Source organism: Chelonia mydas, chromosome 9, assembly GCF_015237465.2.
Source record: "Chelonia mydas isolate rCheMyd1 chromosome 9, rCheMyd1.pri.v2, whole genome shotgun sequence".
In the NCBI taxonomy this organism is placed as follows: domain Eukaryota; kingdom Metazoa; phylum Chordata; order Testudines; family Cheloniidae; genus Chelonia; species Chelonia mydas.
This window is the reverse complement of record NC_057855.1, coordinates 98,610,143-98,632,120: the sequence shown is the minus strand read 5'-3', so window position 1 is coordinate 98,632,120 and position 21,978 is coordinate 98,610,143. Positions and strand designations below refer to the sequence as shown.

Here is a 21,978-nt window from a genome sequence, read left to right as displayed (position 1 = left end):
TGAACTCCCCCCGATATTTCCATATCCTTCTTGAAGCATGGAGACTAGAAGTGGATGCAGAATTTTAGTAGCAGTCTTACCAATGCTGCGTACAGAGCCAAGATCACTTCCCTATTTCTGCTATTTGATATTCCCCTTTTTATACATCCAAGGGTCGCATCAGCCTTTTTTGCCACAGAATTGTACAGACAGTTCATGGGCCATCTACGATGGCCCGAAATCCTTCTGAGTCACTGTTTTCCAAGACAGTTTCCCAATTCTGTAGATCTAAACTGCGTTCTTGGTTCCCAGATATACTCTCTTGGGTTTGGCTATATTTAAAAAACACATTTTGTTGGATTGAGATCTAACCAAGTGATTCAGGTTACTGCCCTCCTCATTATTTACTACCCCACCAATCTTTTGTCATCTGCAAAATTCACCAGCACAGAGTTCATTTCACCACCCAGATCACAGATAAAAATTTTAAATAGTGTTAGACCAAGAACTGAGGACACTGCTCAAAGCAGCTCTAGTCATTGCTATCTCCCCATTAACAACTATATTTTGAGATCAGTGAGACAGTTTTTAATCCATCCAATCTGTGCCCTATTAATTCCTTATAATGCAAGTTAGCTAATCAAAATGCCACACAGGTTTCTCCAAGGCATTTGACTCTGTGCTAAGTATATTAAAATCAACATAGTTGTCTACCAGATCTGTAATTCTGTCCAAAAAGACTAACAGGTTTGTTTCACAAAATCTACCTTCCATGAACTTGCACTGACTCATATTACCTATCTATTTTAGCCTCTAATTCTCTGTTCAGTCCTGGATTAACCACTCGATTGCTTTGCCTACAACCAACTTCAAGCTAACAGGTCTGCAGCTTCTGCATTATCTTTTACCTTTTTTTAATTATTGGAACTCTGCTGGCAGACTGCCAATCCTTCTGAATTCCCTAAAGATTTGTTACAAACTAACACTAGTGATTCAGAGAGCTCCTAACCTAGTTTCTTTAGGACTCTTGGGTGTTCGTTATCCAGGCCTGTTCATTTAAAAGGTTTAATTTTAGCAGATGCTGCCCCACTTCCTCCCCTGTTACAGATGGTAACCTTTTTATTACATCCACTTCATATGGGATGGATATAATCTCCTTTGTTCCAACAGAACACACACTTATTGAACATTTTTTTTCCTACATCACTCTTTACAATGAACCTATACCTGATCTGGCATTTTTCTTGTTCCTATTTAAAAATGCCTTATCTTTAACTCTATTGGCGATTGATATTTCGTTGATTCCTTTGGGGTCCTTTATCAGTCACCTACTTTTTATAAATTAGTAACTTGTATTCACTGTCATTTACTTCCCCTTTGTTCCAACCTTTCTTTTTAATGTTTTAGCACCATTTCGACACGTCCCTTTAAAGAGGACAGATGGCTTCTTGCCCGGCATAATATTTTTCCTCATGTGTGTGGAATTGGGGCTTTTGGGGTAACTAATAGGATATCCTTGAACAATTCCCAGTTTCCTTAACACATCTCACTTTAAATTTATGTTCCCAATCAGTTGTGCCAATCATTGCTTTAAGCCTTTGAAGTTCCAAATATATCCATCATTGATAGATGCCATATTCTTTTATTCACACATTAAATGTAACCAGATCATGATCACTGATATCTAGAAAATTGTTAATTTTTAGGTCAGCAATAATCTCTTCTTTGTCCATCAGAACAAGGTTCAATACCGAGTTATTATATGTTGGTGCAAGACTTGGCGTTAAAATATCCTCTATTGTTTTTAGAAACTAAGGAATTTTTATTACTGGATATGTGAGATGTCTGGCAAACACCCTACAGGTTGAATTCACCCATAACAGCTTTTCTTCCTACAAATAATGGAACAGTTTAAGGAAGCTCAGCCTATTCTCTAGTGGAATTTCGTGGTCTATAATCCATGTTCACCAGTCACCTGTCTTTAAATTTTAACAGTTAGAACTTTACTCCAAAAGCATTTGAAGTTCTGTGATTCTGAACTATTACTTTAACAAGTAACCGTGTCTGATGTAGAGTGCAACTACACTCCACTTTTTCCCTTTCTATTCTTATGTAATAAGTTGTAACTATTGATTTTAATGTTCCAGTTTTAAGACTCATCCCACTAAATCAGCCATACCAACTGTGATAAAATGCACCCTTATATTCACACCACTGTAATAAGCCTTGTAAGATACCATTTGAAAATTAATAACTTCCTAGTCAATAACATCATGGTGGAATGTATGTAGCAACATTATATGTAAAGTTATAAATTCCCCCTGAATAATGTTGGTAGCACATGTTCAAACCCACATAACCTAGATTAGGCAGGACTGGTCAATCAGGTCATCAGCTAAGGAATGTATTTACTTCAATTTACATATAAGTAGTAAACAAGGTCCTTGAAACAGCAAGAGAGGCAAGGCAAAATCTACATTTTAGCAAACAGCATAGGAGTTGTCAGGACTGATATTATTGAAAATAAAATCATCTGGAGCTTCATGCAAAACAGAAGTTCAATCTGGGAAGTCCCAACAGTTTAGGAAGACTGACACTGCACCCCACATTTTTCATAGTGATATTATGACATAATTATAGCATAATTATTATGTATTTTAGGCAAGACGGGTCATGTAAGGTGGAAAAGTTATGATCTGGTGAATATGATTATTCTATTTGTCATTTATGTATCATTTATCATCTATGTATCATTTATCATTCATGAAGTTATAAATAGTGACTATGTATCTGTACTTCAAATGTAGTTACTCCTGGGTAACACCCACTGGACAAGATACTTTCAGTCTAGATAGCTGGTTGGGAAGGGCCTATTTAGGGCAATGAGCCTTTAGGAAAAACAACAGGCCTCAGGAGAAGTTTATCCCCCGACCTGGGGAGCCTTCCTGAGAACACTCCAGACAGCCTGTAAGTAATGGCTGCTATGACTCAACAAGGACATGTGATCAGGCCACATGATTCTGGACTCCATCTTGGGATGTAAATGTTTCTCCACAAACTGGTCTGGGAACCAAGTTTTGAAACAAAAGGTTCCCGCTGTACGCTAAGGCTCTAAAAGGCGGGGAGCGACATCTGTTGTTCTTCACTCCCCACACAAGACAACTCCTGGAAACACCAGAGGAACAAAGACTGAACTGGGGGAACTGCTGGACCCAGGCTAAAGGTATTTCTAGCCTGTATATGAAAGACCTGGGGATTCCAAGCTGTTGTAAAGCAAGTGCAACTTGCCCCTTAAGAATCTGCAGCCTGCTTGTACCCTCAGCCAGGGTGAGAATTTGCTAATTCATATCCTATCTTTCTAGTATCTTAGACTTAGTTTGTGTTTTTGTTTATTTACTAGGTAATCTGCTTTCACCTGTTTGCCATCACTTAAAATCTATCTTTTGTAATTAATAAACTTGTTTTTGTTTTATCTAAACCAGTGAGTTGTTGTTCGGAATCTTAGCTGAGAGAGGCTGTTGCATATTCCTCTCCACATTGGGGGTGGATGGGGGCGAACCCTCTGAGCTTACCCTGTACAGTTCCTTGTGCGGCGCAAGACAGTAATAATTTTGGGTTTATGCTCCAGAGGGGTGCATGCCTGGGGAGCTGAGAGTTACCTAGGCATTGGTTCTCAACCAGGGGTCCGGGGCCCCCTAGGAGGCCTCGAGCAGGTTTCACGGGGGCCTCCAAGCAGAGCCAACCTTACACTCACTGGGGCCCAGGAAAGAAAGCCGAAGCCCCACTGCATAGGATTGAAGCCCAGGTACCTGCATCCTGCCACCTGGGGCTGAAGCCTGACCAATGTAGCTTCATGGTGGCCCGTGGCATGGGGCCACAGGCAATTGCCCTGCTTGCTACCCTGTAATGCTGGCCCTGGCTTTTCTATGCAGAAAACCAGCTATTATGGCACAGGTGGGCCGTGGAGTTTTTATAGCATGGGGGGGGGCCTCAGAAAGAAAAAGGTTGAGAACCTCTGACCGAGGCTTTAGCCTTTCTACAGTTGTTCATGCAGTGGCTAGTCAGAGAGCCCGCATGTAAGTGTAGCTGGATTTGTCCCTACCAGGGTGTACGATAGTGGAAGTGTAAGACCGGGAGCGTGTCTGCAGCTTGTCACAGCAGCACAGTGTGAAAGGGAGCCCAGGCTGGTGAGTCAGAGGGCTCAGTGGTACCCCAATTCCAGGCATCAGCTCGGGGGGAACCTGTAACAAAGACATCACCTCTTTTACAGGTTTTTGGCTGAAGGAGTTGATTCTTTCAATTTAGTTAAAGAAGTTTTGCCCCCTAATTTGGAATATAAAAGAAGACAAATTGAAAATCAGATCACTATATTGACTTTTTTTTGCTTTACTTTTTGAGTTGACTTCAGTTTGAACAAATGAGCTGTACATATTGCTATTAAGAAGTCTGAGGAAAGAGGCACAATAGTCATTGTGATAGAAGTTTTCTTTCCAGACAGGTTGTGAAACACCAATATCAGGAAAAAAAACATAGCTCTATATATACACACATTATACATATATATATACACATATATACATATATATATATATATATATATACACACACACACCACATACACACACACACAGACACACACACAAAGGTACAGTTCACCTGGCTATTATGTAATAAATGCCCTTGTTCTAGTTGTGTACCTCATACAAATAATTTTAAGCATTTCTGATAATGGATTGTACCTGTTATAAGCTACAAATCTTGGAAGACCACATTTAGAAATCATTTATAATACCACATACATGTATATGATGCATTGCCTTTTAATGGATGTTTCAAAGTAAGGCTTTCCAAGTATATCTAACAGATCTCATCCTTTTCCCCTCCAGTGGAAGACAAATGCTAGGAGGATCCCTGTAGTGGCTCCCAGAACCACAACTAGTTTAAATACTGCTTATCCCACTTTTTGAAGGGTGACAGTTGCAGTCTATTAGAATAATCCCTCCATGCTGATATTTCTAAGACAGAGAATTTTGTTTGTATATAAACAGAGTGCACCTATAATTCCTGTAAGCATACTAAATTCTCTCTGACTGGCAAGTTGTCTCAACTACTTCAAGTCTAGGAAAACTGAAAGGAAATATTGTTATGCTGATACACAAAGAAGACTGGAACATTTAGAAACAACTAAAAAAAACTCCTCACAGGTATCTCTGTAGGAAATTGAGAGCATAGATTAATTACAGTTCAGTATGTGAGGTAAATGAAGCATTAATATAGGAAGGATAACGCAATTCTAAATATAGTCAATATTTGAAAACATCATAATGAGTTTTGTTTTTAGAAAAAGTAGAATGAGTTATGAAAAAAATTAATAAAAAGTCTAAAGTTGTAGTTGTACGGTTGGTACATCCACTCTTCAGTTAAGTATCCCTCTAGCACAGTGCTTCTCAAGCTATCTGATGTGGGGGACCAGCAATTTTTTTTTCCAGCGTGCGCACAGACTGGCAGCCGATGGCTCGGTCCATGGACCACCACTTTGAGTAGCACTGCTCTAGTGCACAGACCTGCACTTCCTGACTTACTGTGGTTTCTCCAAATGTCCGGATTAAGCGACAGAACAAAGCAAGATAAAGTGTCACTTACCAACATCTATTTGATTATTTCCAAGTAATACTGGAATGGGATGAAGCCACTATTACATTCTGAACAGTCTATTCATGTCCTTTCTTACAAGTATATGTTTCATAACCTGATAATTGAACACTGACGTAAGAGTATTTTGCACTCTATTTATAATGTGCTGATGAATTAGTAACACTTAAGTTTGAAATTTCTTCTTCAGCTACCACCAGCTTCATGGTAAGATTAATTAAAGGTATACTCACATCCTAGCTTCTTAATAACACTCAGTGGAAGATTTCTCTCTACACTGCATCCAACTTGCAATAAGTATATTGACATTTCTAATCAATGTGGAGAACTGATCAAAACACAGCATACATTTTAAGGAACTAGCTGAAGCAATATCAAAACCGTTAGTAATTATCTTGAAGAACTCATGAAGGATGAATGACGTTTCAGAGGACTGGAGAACGGCAAACGTTGTACCTATCTTTAAAAAGGGGAACAAAGAGAACCTGGAAAATTACAGACCAGTCAGCCAAAAGTGGAAAGATACTGGAGCAAATTATTAAACAATCAATTTGTAAGCACATGGAGGATAACAGGGTTATAAGGAAACAGGGTTACTGGCCTAATGGATAGGGGGAAACAGTAGGAGCGAGATCTCTTAGTAAGGTTTTAGTAAGGGCTTTGACACAGTCCTGCAAATTAGGCAAATGTAGTCTATATGGAATTATTATAAGGTGGGCACACAACTGGTTAAAAGACCGTACTCAAAGAGTAATTATCAATGGCTGGCTGGCAAACTCAGAGGGTGTATGTCTGTCCTTGGTTCATTACTATTCAATATTTTTTCTAATGACTTGGATAACGGAGTAGAGAGTATGCTTATAAGACTCTGTGAATGACACCATGTTGGGGGAGGTGTTGCAAGCATTTTGGAGGACAGGATTAGTATTCAAAATTATCTTGGCAAATTGGAGAATTGGTCTGAAATCAACAAGATAAAATTCTATAAAGACAAGTGCAAAGTACTTCACTTAGGAAGGAAAAGTCAAATTGACAACTACAAAATGAGGAATAACTGGTAGGCAGTAATACTGCTGAAAAGGATCTGGGGTTTATAGTGGATCACAAGTTGAATATAAGTCAATAATTTGATGCAGTTGTGAAAAAGGCTAATATTCTGTGATGTATTAACAGGAATGTCAAATGTAAGACACAGGAGGTAGCTGTCCCGCTCAACTCGGCACTAGTGAGGCCTTAAGCCGGAGCACTATGTCCAATTCCAGGTGCCATGCTTTAGGAAAGATGTGGACAAACTGGAGAGAGTCCAGAGGAGAGCAACAAAAATGATGAAAGGTTTAGAAAACCTTTCCTTGTAGATCAGGTTTAAAAAAAACCTTGGTATGTTTAGTCTTGAGAAAAGAAGACTGCGGTAGAATCTGATAAGTCTTTTAATATGTTAAGAGCTGTTATAAAGAGGATGATAAAATCGTTCTCCATGTCTACTGAACTTAGGAGGAGTAATGTGCTTAATCTGCACCAAGGGAGATGTAGGTTAAATATTAGAGAAAACTCTCTTATCACAAGGATAGTTGTTCTGGAACAGGCTTCCAAAGGAGGTTGTGGAACCCCCATCATGGGAGGTATTAAGAACAGGTTGGATAAACACTTTTAAGGAATGCTTTAAGGTTTACTTCGTTCTGCTTCAGTGCAGGGGGATGGTCTTGATGACCTCTCGAAGTCCCTTCCAGGCCTACATTTCTATGATTTTATATAAGGGACTCTAGAACCATTCCAATTATATAAAACATGATTGATCCCAAACAGAGTTTATGATAGAGTTCAAAACAGAAAGAAAAGGCTGAAATGCAGCTACTAAAACAATCTGGAGTTTATCATCTTCTAGTATATAAAGCAAAAAGAAAAGGAGTGGCATCTTAGAGACTAACCAATTTATTTGAGCATAAGCTTTCTTCATTGGATGCATTCAGTGGAAAATACAGTGAGGAGATTTATATACACAGAGAACATGAAAAAATAGGTGTTACCATACAGGAGAGTGGGGGGGGGGGGGGGGATGGGGGGCGAGGAGGAAACCTTTTGTAGTGATAATCAAGGTGGGCCATTTCCAGCAGTTAACAGGAATGTCCGAGGAGCAGTGGGGGGTGGGGGAAATAAACATGGGGAAATAGTTTTACTTTGTGTAATGACACATCCACTCCCAGTCTCTATTCAAGCCTAAGTTAATTGTATCCAGTTTGCAAATTAATTCCAATTCAGCAGTCTCTCCTTGGAGTCTGTTTTTGAAGTCTTTTTGTTCTAATATTGCGACCTTTAGGTCTGAAATCGAGCGACCAGAGAGATTGAAGTGTTCTCCGACTGGTTTATGAATGTTATAATTCTTGACATCTGATTTGTGTCCATTTACCCTTTTACGTAGAGACTGTCCAACCTCCTCGCCCCTGCTCTCCTGCTGGTAATAGCTCATCTTAAGTGATCACTCTCCTTACAGTGTGTACCCATTTTTTCATGTTCTGTGTGTATATAGATCTCCTCACTGTATTTTCCACTGAATGCATCCAATGAAGTGAGCTGTAGCTCATGAAAACTTATGCTCAAATAAATTGGTTAGTCTCTAAGGTGCCACTAGTATTCCTTTTCTTTTTGCAAATACAGACTAACACGGCTGCTACTCTGAAACTTAGTATATAAAGAGAAGTCCTAGCCTGAATCAGTTTCTCTAGAAAGGTTGGGTAACAGTTAACTTTCCGAATTTTGTTTAAAAACACCAGAATTCCTCTTCAGCCAGCCCAGCAACCAAGTGTCTTTAGCATATTCTGATTGTGTTCCTGACAAAGAGCAAGAGCAGACCCAAAAGACCAGTACACTTACCTAGACAGACTGGGGAGGGATGGCAAACGGTTTCCTTGCATTTTACTTATAGACCTGCAAGCTTTTCATTTTGGAAAAATCACGTGCTCTATTTCTGAAGAACAAATAAGCTAATGAAGTGAGCAGCATAGTATGTGTTGCGTGTTTTATTTCTCAAAACATTTGCTTTTGTTTGGGGGGGGGGGGGGCTTTTTTGTTCTGTTTTGGGGTTTTTTTTCAGATTTCTTCGAAGTTTTCCAGAAAGAAAAAAGGAATAGGTTTTCAAGGTTAAGAAAAATTGCAGCCACCCTGACAATATGCACTGAAGGCACTGCCTGATTTTAGCTACTTATAAAAAACATACCTGTCATGAAGCACTGCTGACATCTCCCCTCTGAGCACAGAATGATCCATGCCGTCAAGGTTAGTAACTGCCCTGTTGACCAAATGAGATAAAATATAACATGTAATTTTAAAAAAGAGCAGCTACCCTAAAGTGTATTTAACATGAGGGAATTAAAAATGCAGTCACTGTTGAAAATTCATGAAGCCTATCTATTGTTTTGTTATGAAAAGGTGGCTTTTGTTTTAAATGGAAAGAAAAAGCACAATAGAATGACAGACTGAACAACAGGTCCATTATATAATTAATTTATTGCTGCACAATAAAGTGAACCACTGCTTATTGCCATCATACTGCCCCTCCCTTTTTATTTTTGAACATATTTTTGAAATTTTGTCAGTCTTTGACAAACTATTTTCAGTACCTTGTTGAAGAAAAAGCCATTTATCTATATCTCAAAACAACTATGAATTACTATTCATGAACTAAAATGTCTCATGTATAAATATCTAAACACTATAAAAATAAATCGCCAATCCAGAGTAGAGATAGTCATCCCCCAATGAAACATTTCTTAGAACTGTGTTCTCCCCATCTCATTCACAAAATTTGAACGTATAGAAGATATTTAAGCAAGTTTAGCACAATTTTACTTTCAAATCCTCACCTATTCTGCCTGCATAACTGTCACTCTGGCAAACCTGAAGTCAAACAACTTTTTACAAGGTACTGCATTTAGATCCTGTGTGTGCAACAAGAAAGGATTGCTAAGAAACCAGTTAACCTGTTTGGTCACATTCCACCCTGTCAACAATGAAGTAGCAAAAATGTTTTTGGAAGTCATTAAGAATATACTGCCTCATCTTAATATTTAAAAAACAAAACAAAAAAAATTGAAACCACATTGTACAAATTGCAATTGGGGCACAAAGTTACGTTATATGAAATTGTTTTTAAAATTCCATTTAAGAATTCTCTCCTAACAGAATCTTTGAGCTGCAGAAAGGGCTTTCGTTAAAATTGTGCAAAACAGAAAAAAAGAGCCATGTCACTCCTTTATTACTGTTATGGAACTTCAAAGTTACAGCTGACTCACAGCTTAAACTGAAACCATTTTTGAAGTCAGGGTTTTGGTAATCAGATCCACAATTATTTTTTGTACCTTTTAAATATTTACCTAACTTTTTCAATTATTACAGCTTCCTTGATCTGTGGGATACAAAAAAAGTATAGAATTTTATGTACAAAAAATATATGTTTGGTATTTAAAATTATACTGATCTCTAGAACATAATACTTAAATGTTAATGACAGGTTTTAGAGTAGCAGCCATGTTAGTCTGTATTCGCAAAAAGAAAAGGAGGACTTGTGGCACCTCAGAGACTACCAAATTTATTTGAGCACAAGCTTTCGGATGCATTCACTGAATGCATCCGATGAAGTGAGCTGTAGCTCACGAAAGCTTATGCTCAAATAAATTTGTTAGTCTCTAAGGTGCCACAAGTACTCCTTTAAATATTGATGTGTTCCTAAAAAAGTTACTGGGCAACTTTAACATCAGATCATCAAGTGCTAACTTTATTTGTATTTAGAATACTATTTGTGCCTTTCTCGTGCACATTATGTACAATATCGTGGGTGGGATACAGCTCACCGCATCAAGTTTCAATGCAAGAATACAAATGAAGACCCAACCCCTTGTAGATTTTAAATACCTTCTTTTAGAATACAAGTTGGTAACTTTATCAATAAAGGACAAACATTTTTATCCACACCAAGAAATATCACTCTTCAGCTAATATCTTGCACTGCTTATTTCAAAACAAAAAACTAACTAAACTTTGGAAATGCAAGTTTATAATGGAAGAGCTAAATTTAATCTTACCCCATGACCTTACAGATTCTCATGCATGTGAGTAACTATGTGAGGAGTACCACTGAACTCACCAGGACTACTCACATGTGTTTGCAGAAACAATTAGCAGCATGTAAAGTTAACAAATAAATGAGACACCTGTGTGATTATTTGCTTTTTGCAAGATAAGCAAATAAACTGTAGAAGACTGAGAATTTCTCGAAGTTTAGATAATTTTCTAAAGATTTAATATCAAAAGGAATACTGATTTTTAATTTGGTTGTTAGCAGAGGTCTATTTCCAAACAAAGTGTCAGAGTATGGATTTTAGCCAAATCCTTTATCTCTGCACCTTTTAAAAAATACCCTAGATTGAATACACTTGTTAAAAACCCACACATTTTCCCCCGATTACTTTACTCCCATTGCAATAAAAAGTATGATGCAATCAGCATCTACCACCTCCCCATACTAACTTGAAATACTGCATGCACAACTGTACGGCAGAAGACCAGAAATTAGAAAAAAAAATATTTGCCAGTAAACTGGCAGCTAATTAAAGGTTGACTGGATTTTTTTTTTTAGACCAATTCATGTGGTCCAGGATATTGTATGGTTTAAGGATAGAGGAAATAAAAATTTTAGTGTGTAAATTTTTTGATTTTTAGTATTCAATTCATAACATTTTAAACCTACAAGCTATGAGTAAAAACAGCAGAATGAAAGCCTTTCTTCACTCTCCTCCCAAATGTATCTAGCTCTCTTGCAACAACCAGCAGAATTTACATTTAATCATGCATGTGATACCATTAGGTAAGTAATTCAGCTGGCCAAAAAGCCTCCAAACATTGATGGAGATACCTAGTTTTGCCACTTTTCCAACAACCAACTTCTTTCTAAGTAAGCCCTAATACAATTTACCACAGAGGAATAATAGTACTGGTTACAGCAGGAGACTAAAAGTCAACTCAGTTGGTCTGCAACTGCCTCTATCATTGAGTCACTGTGTGGCCTTCAGCAACGTACTCCCAGTTTTCCTATATTAAATGTTTATAGGCCAAATTTGTTTTAAACTTGAGTGCCCAACATCAGGCAATTGTGTAAAACACCAAAAATGTTCAGAGGTTGTCAGCGCCTAAAGTCACCTCCCTGCAACTTCAGTGGCAATTCTGGACACTCAGAACCTCTGAAAATTAGGTAACTAAATAAATGGTTGACTTTTACTAACACCCAAGTTGTAAATTTAATCCGGATGCTTATATACTTCACAGAGAAACTGATATTTCAATGTATGCTTGTGAAACACTTTGCATTCTGTTGAAAATGTTGTAAGTGAAACATTAAACATGGTTTATACTCTCTAGATTGAATAAATGATGCCTCAAAATTTAAGTGACCTAATAAATAGGGCAAAAATCTGTGTCTTTAAACCAATAATCAATGTTTACTAATGTGCAAGGCTAACTGGGTGAAATTCCCTACTGGCAAGAGGCAAAAAACTCAATTTTTGGAAAGGTTTAAATACCAGTTAGCTCAATTTATTAAAGTGATATAACTTGTGGTAACACTTAAATGCTGCAGAGATGAGAGAATCCCAGGTGGCAGGGGAGGGAGGGATTAGTTCAGGCTTTATTCTGAATTCTTGATGTGACAATTCTGTGATTACTACTACAAGAGCATTAATTTCTCCCCCTCCCCGACTCTTAGGGTATGTCTGCATCTCGTGATGCGACTGTAGCTCATGTACACATATCCCACCTAGCTGTAATCCAGGGCTTCAGCACAACCTAGCTGCCTACACGTCTATACTGCAAGCCTCTTACGGCAGCACGCAGACTACATACAAAGCATGTCCCCCTAGCACAGGTACAAATAGCAGTGTAGATGGTGAGCGTGACAGTGCACTCCATAAAGCCTAATGGAAATATGCTTATGAGTGTATATGACATAACTGGAATATGTTTTAGGCTACATATGCCATGTAACACATCTCTGTAAAGGTTATGATCTACTGAATCTATTCATCCTATTTGTATGCAAGTATCATTTTTGTATTCGAAGTTATGAATATTGGCTGTTTACTTGCTTGATTTTTAAGTAGCCTTAATAAAGCATTTCATCAGCTTCTTGAGAAAGGAATGCGCAAATTAAGTGCCCAATCAAGAAGCACTTAATGGACAATGGATCTTGTAAGGCTCCAATCCACATAAGAAGTCTACATGCAGACGTTCAAGATAGCATGTGAACCATGGCTGTTACCTGTAAGTTCTGAGTCATGTGACTTGCCCATGTGACTCTAAAACTCCATCTGGTAGCTGGAATTCTACACAGGGGAAGAGAGGGGTTTCCACCCACAAGAGAAAGTCTATTTAAGGCCATGGGAGACCCCTCCGTTTTGTCTTCAGCTGGCTCAAGAGATAGTCTCTCCACTCCCAAGGATACCTGAAAGAAACTGGAACAAAGGACAGCAACTACAGGGGGTGTGAGTGATTGCTGAACCCAGACTAGAAGGAGAGTAGTCTGTAAAAGGAAGCTTACTGGAACTCCTCTGAGGATAAGGTTTTATTTGTATTCAGTTTTCTTACTGTATTAGGCATAGACTTGCATGTTTTATTTTATTTTACTTGGTAATTCATTTTGTTCTGTCTGCTATTACTTGGAACCACTTAAAACCTACTTTCTGTAAGTAATAAAATCACTTTTTACTTAATTAACCCTGTGCATACCTCTCTATCAGTGTTATAGAGGGCCAACAGTTTATGAGTTTACCCTGTATAAGCTTTACACAAAATAAACAAGATTTATTTGGGGTTTGGACCCCACTGGGAGTTGGGCATCTGAGTGTTAAAGACAGGAACACTTCTTAAGCTGCTTTCAATTAAGCCTACAGCTGTTAGGGGATGTGGTTCAGACCTAGGTCTGGGTTTGCAGCAGGCTAGCGGGTCTGGCTCAAACCAGGCAGGGCACTGAAGTCCCAAGTTGCCGGGGCGCAAAAGCAGGGGCAGAAGTAGTCTCGGCACACCAGTTGGCAGTTCTCAAGGGGGTTTCTGTGATCCAACCCATCACAATGAGGCATTGTTTAGGCAAGTAAAGACATGCCTGAACCCTGTGGTCATGTGCCCTACACATCTCTCTACAAGCACAAGCAAGGTCTCCTCTGTCCACACAGCGATTTTTAGCAGTGTAGTGTCCTGCTGCCACAGTCCTTCCCCAATGCAGGGAAAGGCTCTAGCAGAAGAAAGGCTCCAGCAGCTACTCACTGCTGAAGCCTTTCATTCATGTGTGTAGTTATACCCCGCGGTGTGGACACAACTTGCTTTTCAATGTAACACATAGCTACATGTACCCTATACACTGCCAATAATATGCACTGTAGACGTCTACCTTATGTAATTATCCAGGGGTCCAGGCACACTTGTACAGCCCGAGTTGAAGTCCACATTGTGGTACCCAGCTAGCTAGATACAGCTAATTTGGATAGGTCTACATACCAGGACTTCTATGCAGGCATACCCTTAGGGCTGTAAGAAAAATTTCAGCTAGCACTCAGGAGATTGCTACTTCCATTCAAATGGAGGCCAACAATACACCAAAGTCCTTTTTTTACCATAAAGTATTCAAAAGGAACTGTGAATATTTTCTCCACCATCCTTACATGTTAGGAGTTAGTCTCAAAGATCAGTGTCTTAGCTACCATGAGATAAATCAGATAAATAAACTTATGTCAACTCTGTATCTAATTCTCAACTCTAAGGTATTCTTGAGTTTTGGCGAATGCCAAATTCTTCATGTGTCACTGAAAAATAATTGTGACTTTCACATAAGCCATGCTGGGATCATAAATAACTTGCATTTTTTAAGTCACATACTCTCTTGAGCAATGAGGAAGGAGAAGAGGGGAGAGCAATGACCAGGAAGGAGAGGGCAGAGTGCAGGGCCTTGAGGGGAGAGGAGCAAGCCGGGGTGGAGTGCTGGGGGAAGAAGTGGCACGGGGTTCCAGTTTTCAGAAATTAGAAAGTTGGCAACCCTAAAAACATCTCTAAAAGCCATGTTTCTTTGACTTCCACATAGCTAAATTTGATCTATTTCAGTTGACTACTGAAAACTCCTTTCTGGTCTGGACAAATGCCACATTGCTGCTCTGCCCTTAAATTCATTTAAACACTGGTGCAAACATTTTCCTGGATTGTCATCTCATGCACTATAACCCTCATTCTGTGTATCCCTCCACTGGCGCCTCCTCTTCCACCACATGAAGAATGAACTATTTGTATTCTGTATTTAGGCCCTTAGGGCTTAGCTCTGCCCTATTTTTTACATGGTATGGAGTCATCTACGCCCTCTTCTGCCACACCAGTGATGTCAGCCTCTATTTTCCATTAGTCAAACTGTCCAACAAGCATTGTCATGCTTTCGCCCATACAACCCCTTATATATGGGAGGAGCTCCCTTTAAAAATCCATAAATGCATTACATTATTCTTCTTCACATCCCACCATAAGTCACCTAGGCTGTGGTGCCTGCTTACAAGACACTTAATAACGGATTGGCAGCTGGTGTGCTGTTATCGTTGCTTATTATAGTTATAATGGCCTCCTCCCCCACCTCCACCTGTTCTCTCTTATCTTATACTTGGTTGTAAACTCCTGGAGGCAGAAACCGTCTTTTCATTTTGTTTGCACAATGCCCATGAGAGTGGGATCATAAACAGCAGCTGAAATCTCCAAACACTACTGTAATAACTGAACAATGGGGCTCCCTGCAGGTTGAAGAATACTGAGCTGCATTGGAGTCCACTTTTCATATTTAAGGGCTAGATTTTTTTTTTTTAATGAAAGGTTTGATTCTGCAGAGTTTGAAGATTCAAGAGTCCCACTTGCCCAGAGCTAGTAGATTTTTCAAGCTGCTATATAGCCTGCCTTTAAAAAAAGTAGATGAACTCAAAGTCTCTTTCTTCTTCAATTACAATGGTCATTTAATTAGTAACAGTGATTTAAAAATTAGAAATAGAGTAAAGCCAAAGTACTTTTACAAAAAAAGATTGTTTTTAGCTTCTCATTCTTATATCAGAACCAGGAAAGCCATGTTAACATATCACAGGCAAGAATCACAAACGCGGGCAATTGGTAACTATTAATGCAGCACTTTATATTTCCAAAACCCTGTACAAATAATTGAAAACATGACAAGAGCTGTAAGTTGATGGCTGAGCACTCCGACAGCATGATAGTAGTATATAAAGATTTAGACACTTCTCTCTTACAGAGGGTATATGTTCTCAAGTCAAATGTAAATCCTACATTGTATTATGATACTTACTGTGTCAGGTCACTTATCAAGGACTACTATGGAGACACGAGAAGCAACATTTTCAGAACAATTTTACCAGCAGCTATAATCTTTGGAGGTTTTTCACTACCACTTTCTCCTTCAGTAAGAGGAGTGTGTGAAATTAAGAGATACGATTTTTTGAAACCGTTTTCTCAGGATTTCTCTCCTCAAGATTCAGAACACTGCAGAGCACTTACATCTGTGCTGTGATAAGCCAAGATCTACAATTTAAGGAAGCGTCTGGTGTTCACTAAAAATCATCAACAGACCTCACAGTCCACACTAAAGTGCATTCAACATATGTACGGTCAATTCACATTTCCTCTTAACATATAACGCTTAACAGATATTCTGTTGATCACAAGTGATATTTCAGGAAATAAACACCTAAAATTTTGTTTTACTCTACTAGAGTAGTCCATTGAACTGAACTATGTTATCTAAAACCGTTTTTTAGATGGTACGTATAGTTTTAAATAAAGTTTTACATAAGCCATTACACTAAAAGCTAGCTTTTACAGCGAGACATTTTTGTTAAAGCAAATTTAAGCATCCGATTCATTAAGTAGTTCAAAGTTGAATTATTAATACCAAGGACAAGAGTTGACACTGAAAACAAAAGACAGCAATGTGAATAACAGACCTTTGTAACCCTTGTTGCCTGCCCCTCTCCTCATTGTATGCCTTGAAATCATCCAGTACAGTATCATGAACATTCCGTAACCCAAAAATCTTTATTTCATGGTAGACGTAGCAGTCTTATATTTAACAAAATAAGACATCTTACATATAACAAAATAAGCCTCAAAAACTGTTTAATAAATAAAAAACAATACCCACTTTGTGCTGCCATGGAATACTAAAAGCTTGAAATTGCTCTTGACAAATCCAGCTGCTATGCAGTATTTGCATTTGGTTTAACACAACATGCTCCTGGGCTGCCGAGCTAAAAATTGGATTATTTCATTGTCTAAGTACGTAGGCGTCTGTACCCTAAAGGATCTTGGCTTTCAAGTCAATCCATGTCTGAGAATCAGACTGCATAACTTGAACTCTACAACAGCCACAGTCTGGCAACAAGAAACATCAGACAAACCAAATAATTCTGCTCCTCTGGACAAATTTTAAACGAAGATTTATGCAAAATAGACATTTAAAATGAAAACTGCCTGCTTATTGACACAGCAACTAAGTACTGAGCTGTAGACAGACTCCATACAAAAAGTAGAATGGAACTTTTGTTTCAGACTGCGCTATTTCACTCAGATAAATCAATAAGCTTCAAGCATATAATCAGGGCCAGTGGGAAATACTCGACACCTGATTTTATCTACTTTTTTAAAAATACCTCATTGCTTGCTAAAAAATCAGGTACTTATGTACGAAGTGAAGTTTAAACTCAGTTTTACTGCATAGATTGCTTTCCGAATATACTAGCGTTTTCAACTGGCAGTGCAGAAAACTAGCAGTCACGAAACATCCCCCTTTAAATGGAGAGATTATCTTGACAGTATTTTTGGGACCATTATTCTACTAACCTTTTAAACCAAGGCAAACCAGACGGATTCACTTTATGCAGATGTAAGGGGTGGGCGGAGGAAGGGTTTTATTAAGTAATGCTTTCCCTTATGAGCAGTATTGCCAAGAGGCCCAAATCAAAAGTGGGGACGGCTGCACTAGGCCCTCTAGAAACACATTGGAAGACATATATGGGCCTTGCTTCTAAAGGTTTAAAGTTGAATTTATATTTACCCATAACCCCATATTAATCCCTGACAAACTTACCCTTTCCTAGCTTCTTTGCCCCCCAATTTTTCTGTCATCCTTGTTTGGGCCACAAAACTTTGAGTTGTCATAAAATCATACAAATGTGGAGCTGGAGGAGACCTGAGAGGTTATCTAGCCCTTCCACCCTCTGCTGGAACAAGATTAAGTATACCTAAACTAGTGGTTCCCAAAGTGAGGTACCCAGACTCCCAGGGGTCCACCATGAACATAAGAACAGACATACTGGGTCAGACCAATGGTCCGTCTAGCCCGGTATCCTGTCTTCCAACAGTGGACAGCGCCAAATGTTTCAGAGGGAATGAACAGGACAATTATCCATCCCTTGTCATCCAGTCCCAGCTTCTGGGAGTCAGAGGCTAGGTATACCCATAGAACAGGGTTGCATCCCTGACCATCTTGGTTAATACCCATTGATGGACCTATCCTTCATGAACTTATCTAGTTCTTTTTTGAATCCCATTATATTTTTGGCCTTGACAACATCCCCTGGCAATGAGTGCCACAGGTTCGCTGTGCATTATATGAAGCAGCACTTCCTCATGTTTATTTAATACCTGCTGCCTATTCATTTCTTTGAGACCCCTGGTTGTTGTGTCATGTGAAGGGATAAATAACACTTCCCTATTCATGATTTTATAAGACCTCTATCACAGCCCCCATTAGTCGTCTATTTTCTAAGATGAAAACACCCAGCCCTTTTAATCTCTCCTCATACAGAAGTCGTTTCATTCCCTTAATTAATTTTGTTGCCCTTCTCTGTACCTTTTCCATTTCTTATATATTTTTGGGGGGGATGGGCTGACCAGAACTGCACACATATTCAAGGTGTGGCTGCACCCTATACAGTGGCATTGTGATATTTACTCTATTATCTATCCCTTTCCTAACGCTTCCTAACACTGTTAGCTTTGACGACAACCGCTCCATACTGAGCGGATGTTTTCATACGGTTATGCGGAGGTTTGGAGTACTGCAGTAGGGCACACCAGAATGGTAATCTGTAACTTACCACTTGCAGGACATGATTTTGCACTACATTTTTCTTTTGGTTCGAGAGTCTTATTTTAACTATATTTTTTTAAATAATAAAGTAACCTAACTAATAGAAGAAAAACATTAAAGTTTATAAATATTGAATGAAAGGGGTTTGAGAAATTTAATCAGGTGCCGAAGGGGTCCTCTGCAGGTAAAAAGTTTCATAGCCACTGATCTAGACCATCCCTGATGGGTGTTTTTCCTATCCCATTTTACCTCTCCCTTTCCTCCTTGGCAATTTTCAAATTTGCAACCTGGCACCTACCCTTCTATAATAGGGGGAAATGGTATTGAAATATCTACTGCTATAAGCTACTGCATATGTTGCCTGGCAGGGACAAACCCTGGACTCCTACTTCTTGGACCATGCAGTAATAAAAGGCAGAGTCTTTACTGTATGATGAACTTTTCAATTGGGTGTGGTGGTGTAAGAACATGAGAACAGCCATTCTGAGTCAGACCAATGGTCCATCTAGCCCCATAGCCTGTCTTCTGACAGTGACCAGAGCCAGATGCTTTGGAGGGAATGAACGGAACAGGTTAATTATCAAGTGATCCATTCAGTCCCAGCTTCTGGCAACTGGCAATTTAGGGACTCCAAGAACGGTGTTGCGTCCCTGACCATCTTAGCTAATAGCCAGTGATCGACCTTCTCTCCATGAACTTAAATCAATTCAAAAAAAAAAAAAATTAGATATGTTTGGCCTTCACAGCATCCCCTGGAAACAAGTTCAACAGGTTGACTGTGCATTGTGTGACGTAGTACTTCCTTCAGTCTGTTTTAAATCTGCTGCCTAGTAATGTAATTGAGTGACCCCTAGTCCTTATGTTATGAGGAGTAAACAACACTTCCCCATTCACTTTCTCCCCATCATTCATGTTTTTCTAGATCTCTATCACATCCCCCTTAGTTGTCTCTCTTCTAAGTTGAAGAGTCTTTTTAAACACTCTTCACATGGAACCCATTCCACACCCTTAGTAATTGTTGCCCTTCTCTGTACTTTTTCCATTTCCCATATATCTTTTTTGATACGGGGTGACCAGAAATGCACCCACTTTCAAGGTGGGAGCATACTATGGATTTATATAGGGCCATGATAGTTTGTCTTATTACTGGTCCCTTTCCCAATGGTTCTTAACATTGTTAGCTTTATTGACTGCCACTGCCCATTAAGTGGATGGTTTTAGAAAAATATCCACAAATCCTCCAAGATCTCTTTCTGGGTGATAACAACTAATTTAGATCCCATCATTTTGCATGTAGTTGGGATTATGTTTTCCAATGTGCATTACTTCGCATTTAACAAAATTGAATTTCATCTGCCATTTTGTTGCCGTCACCCAGTTTTCTGAGATCCCTTTGTAACTCTTTGAACATAAGGACAGTCATACTGGGTCAGACCAAAGGTACATCTAGCCCAGTATCCTGTCCTCTGACAGTGGCCAATGCCAGGTGCCCCAGCGGGAATGAACAGAACAGGTAATCACCAAGTGATCCATCCCGTCACCCATTCCCAAATTCTGGCAAACAGAGGCTAGGGACACCATCCCCGCCCATCTTGGCTAATAGCCTCCTACTGACAGACCTATTCTCCATGAATTTATCTAGTTCTTTTTTGAACCCTGGTATAGTCTTGGCTTTCACAACATCCTTGGGCAAGGACTTCCACAGGTTGACTGTGCATTGTGTGAAGAAATACTTCCTATTGTTCATTTTAAACCTGCTGCCTGTTAATTTCATTTGGTGACACCTAGTTCTTGTATTATGAGAAGGAGTAAACAACACTTCCTTTCTCCACACCAGTCATGATTTTATAGACCTCTATTATATCCCCCCTTAGTCATCTCTTTTCCAAGCTGAAAAGTCCCAGTCTTATTAATCTCTCCTCACATAGCAGCCTTTCCATACCCCAAATAATTTTTCTTGCCCTTTTCTGAACCTTTTCTAATTCCAATATATATTTTTTGAGATTAGGCGACCACATCTGCATGCAGTATTCAAGATGTGGGTGTACCATGGATTTATATAGAGGCAATATGATATTTTCTGTCTTATTAGCTGTCCCTTTCTTAGTGATTTCCAACATTCTGTTCACCTTTTTTGACTGCTGCTGCACATTGAGTGGATGTTTTTAAGAGAACTATCCCCAATGACTCCAAGATCTCGTTCTTGAGTGGTAACTGCTAATTTAGACCCCATCATTTTATATGTATATTTGGGATTATGTTTTCCAATGTGCATTACTTTTCATTTATCAACACTGAATTTCATCTGCCATTTTGGTGCCCAGTCACCCAGTTTTGAGAGATTCTTTTGTAGCTCTTCACAGTAAGCTTTGGATTTAGCTCCCTTAAGTAATTTTGTATATCTGCAAACTTTGCCACTTCACTGTTTACTCCTTTTTCTAGTCCCAATACACATCCTTGGAGGCCTCACTATTTACCTCTCTCCATTCTGAAAACAGACCATTTATTCCTACCCTTTGTTTCCTGTCTTTTAACCAATTACTGATCCATAGGAGGACCTGCCCCCTTATCCTATGACTGCTAAAAAGCCTTTTGGGATAAAAGCCTGTCAAAGGCTTTCTGAAAGTCCAAGTACACTAATATCCACTGGATCACCTTGGCTCACGTTTGTTGACCCCCTCAAAGAATTCTGATATTGGTGAAGCGTGCTTTCCCTTTACAAAAGTCTTGTTGACTCTTCCCCAACAGATCATGTTCATCTCTGTGTCTGATCATTCTGGCTTTTTTTACACTATAGTTTTAACTAATTTACCTAATACTGAAGTCAGACTAATGGCTATGTAATTGCCAGGATCATCTCTGCAGCTGTGCTTTTTTTTTTTTTTTTTTTAAACTCAGCATTACAGGGGCTATCTGCCAATTATCTACCAGAGAGGCTGATTTAAGGAATAGGATGCATACCACAGTTAGTAGTTCTGCAATTTCATATGAGTTCCTCCAGAACTCTTGAGTAAATACCATCTGGTCCTGGGGACTTACTACTGTGTAACTTATCAATTTGTTACAAAGCCTCCGAGATTGAGATGTCAATAGAGGAGAGTTCCTCAAATTTGTCACCTAAAAAGAATGGCTCAGGAATCTCCCTCACATCCTCTGCAGTGAAGGCCGATGCAAAAAAATAC

The 21,978-nt window shown here is 39.0% G+C and overlaps 1 protein-coding gene across 14 annotated transcripts in view; it reads right to left on the bottom strand.

Moving 5' to 3' along the window:
- The window catches only part of KLHL13 (kelch like family member 13), a 120,113-nt gene that overhangs the window by 78,977 nt on the left and 19,158 nt on the right, over positions 1-21,978 (bottom strand). For 9 of the 14 annotated variants that reach the window (XM_037908368.2, XM_037908369.2, XM_043522008.1 and 6 more), the window contains one exon: positions 8,843-8,914. The exons of the other annotated variants lie outside the window; for them this stretch is intronic. In XM_037908368.2, the coding sequence (XP_037764296.1) occupies positions 8,843-8,914 (72 nt within the window). The remainder of the gene's footprint in view (positions 1-8,842; positions 8,915-21,978) is intronic. 14 annotated transcript variants of the gene reach the window in all.